Raw genomic sequence first — 615 nt, forward strand, 5'->3', positions numbered from 1 at the left:
GAGCGATTAATCCAATGTCCCTATAACAAACATCATCATATCAGAGCCTGCCGGTTCCCCTATCACCTCGTGAAGTGCAGGAAGGTAAGCGGGAGGGACAGGGGTCATTCTGCGCCTGGAATGCAACACACCTAGTCTCATTGCCTTTTGTGGCTGGAGTAAGTTCCTCACAAACCACCTTGTTTGGCCTTTATTTCATAGAACTTAATTACCTGTTTAGTAATAGAGCGGTTTAGATCAGTGTGTCCCCACTGAAAGGAGACCAAGATTCTTCACAGTTGGGTCAGGGAGGAAATTCTGGGCTCTTGCAGCTTCTCACGTGGAGGTCGGGTCTGTTTAAGGTGAGGAGAGAACTCAGCCTGAGTTCTGTGCTCCCCTTTGGGCTCCTCAGTGTCGAAGGGGTGTGATGTTATTGTTCATTAAGTGCTAGAGCTGGTTGTGTTTTTAATTTTGCTAATGACTAATGTGCGTCTGGCAGGATCTGCCCTCCCTGGGCTCAGCGCGCACCAGGGAGGGTTTTTTCCCTCCATCATTTACCCAGAATTTGAATATAAATCATTCCAGAGGAAGCATATTCCTTCCTCTCTTCTCCTCTGCTGTCCTCAGCGCTTGTTT

At 48.0% G+C, this 615-nt stretch overlaps 1 protein-coding gene across 1 annotated transcript in view; it reads left to right on the top strand.

Annotated features, from left to right (window-relative positions):
- Nucleotides 1-6: 6 nt before the first annotated feature.
- The window catches only part of LOC104490242 (gametocyte-specific factor 1-like), a gene marked incomplete at both ends in the record, with an annotated part of 2,491 nt that continues 1,882 nt past the window's right edge, over nt 7-615 (top strand). The window contains one exon of the mRNA XM_010132505.1: nt 7-84. Within this exon, the coding sequence (XP_010130807.1) occupies nt 7-84 (78 nt within the window). The remainder of the gene's footprint in view (nt 85-615) is intronic.

This window comes from Buceros rhinoceros, unplaced genomic scaffold (assembly GCF_000710305.1).
Source record: "Buceros rhinoceros silvestris isolate BGI_N320 unplaced genomic scaffold, ASM71030v1 scaffold18723, whole genome shotgun sequence".
Lineage (NCBI taxonomy): Eukaryota > Metazoa > Chordata > Aves > Bucerotiformes > Bucerotidae > Buceros > Buceros rhinoceros.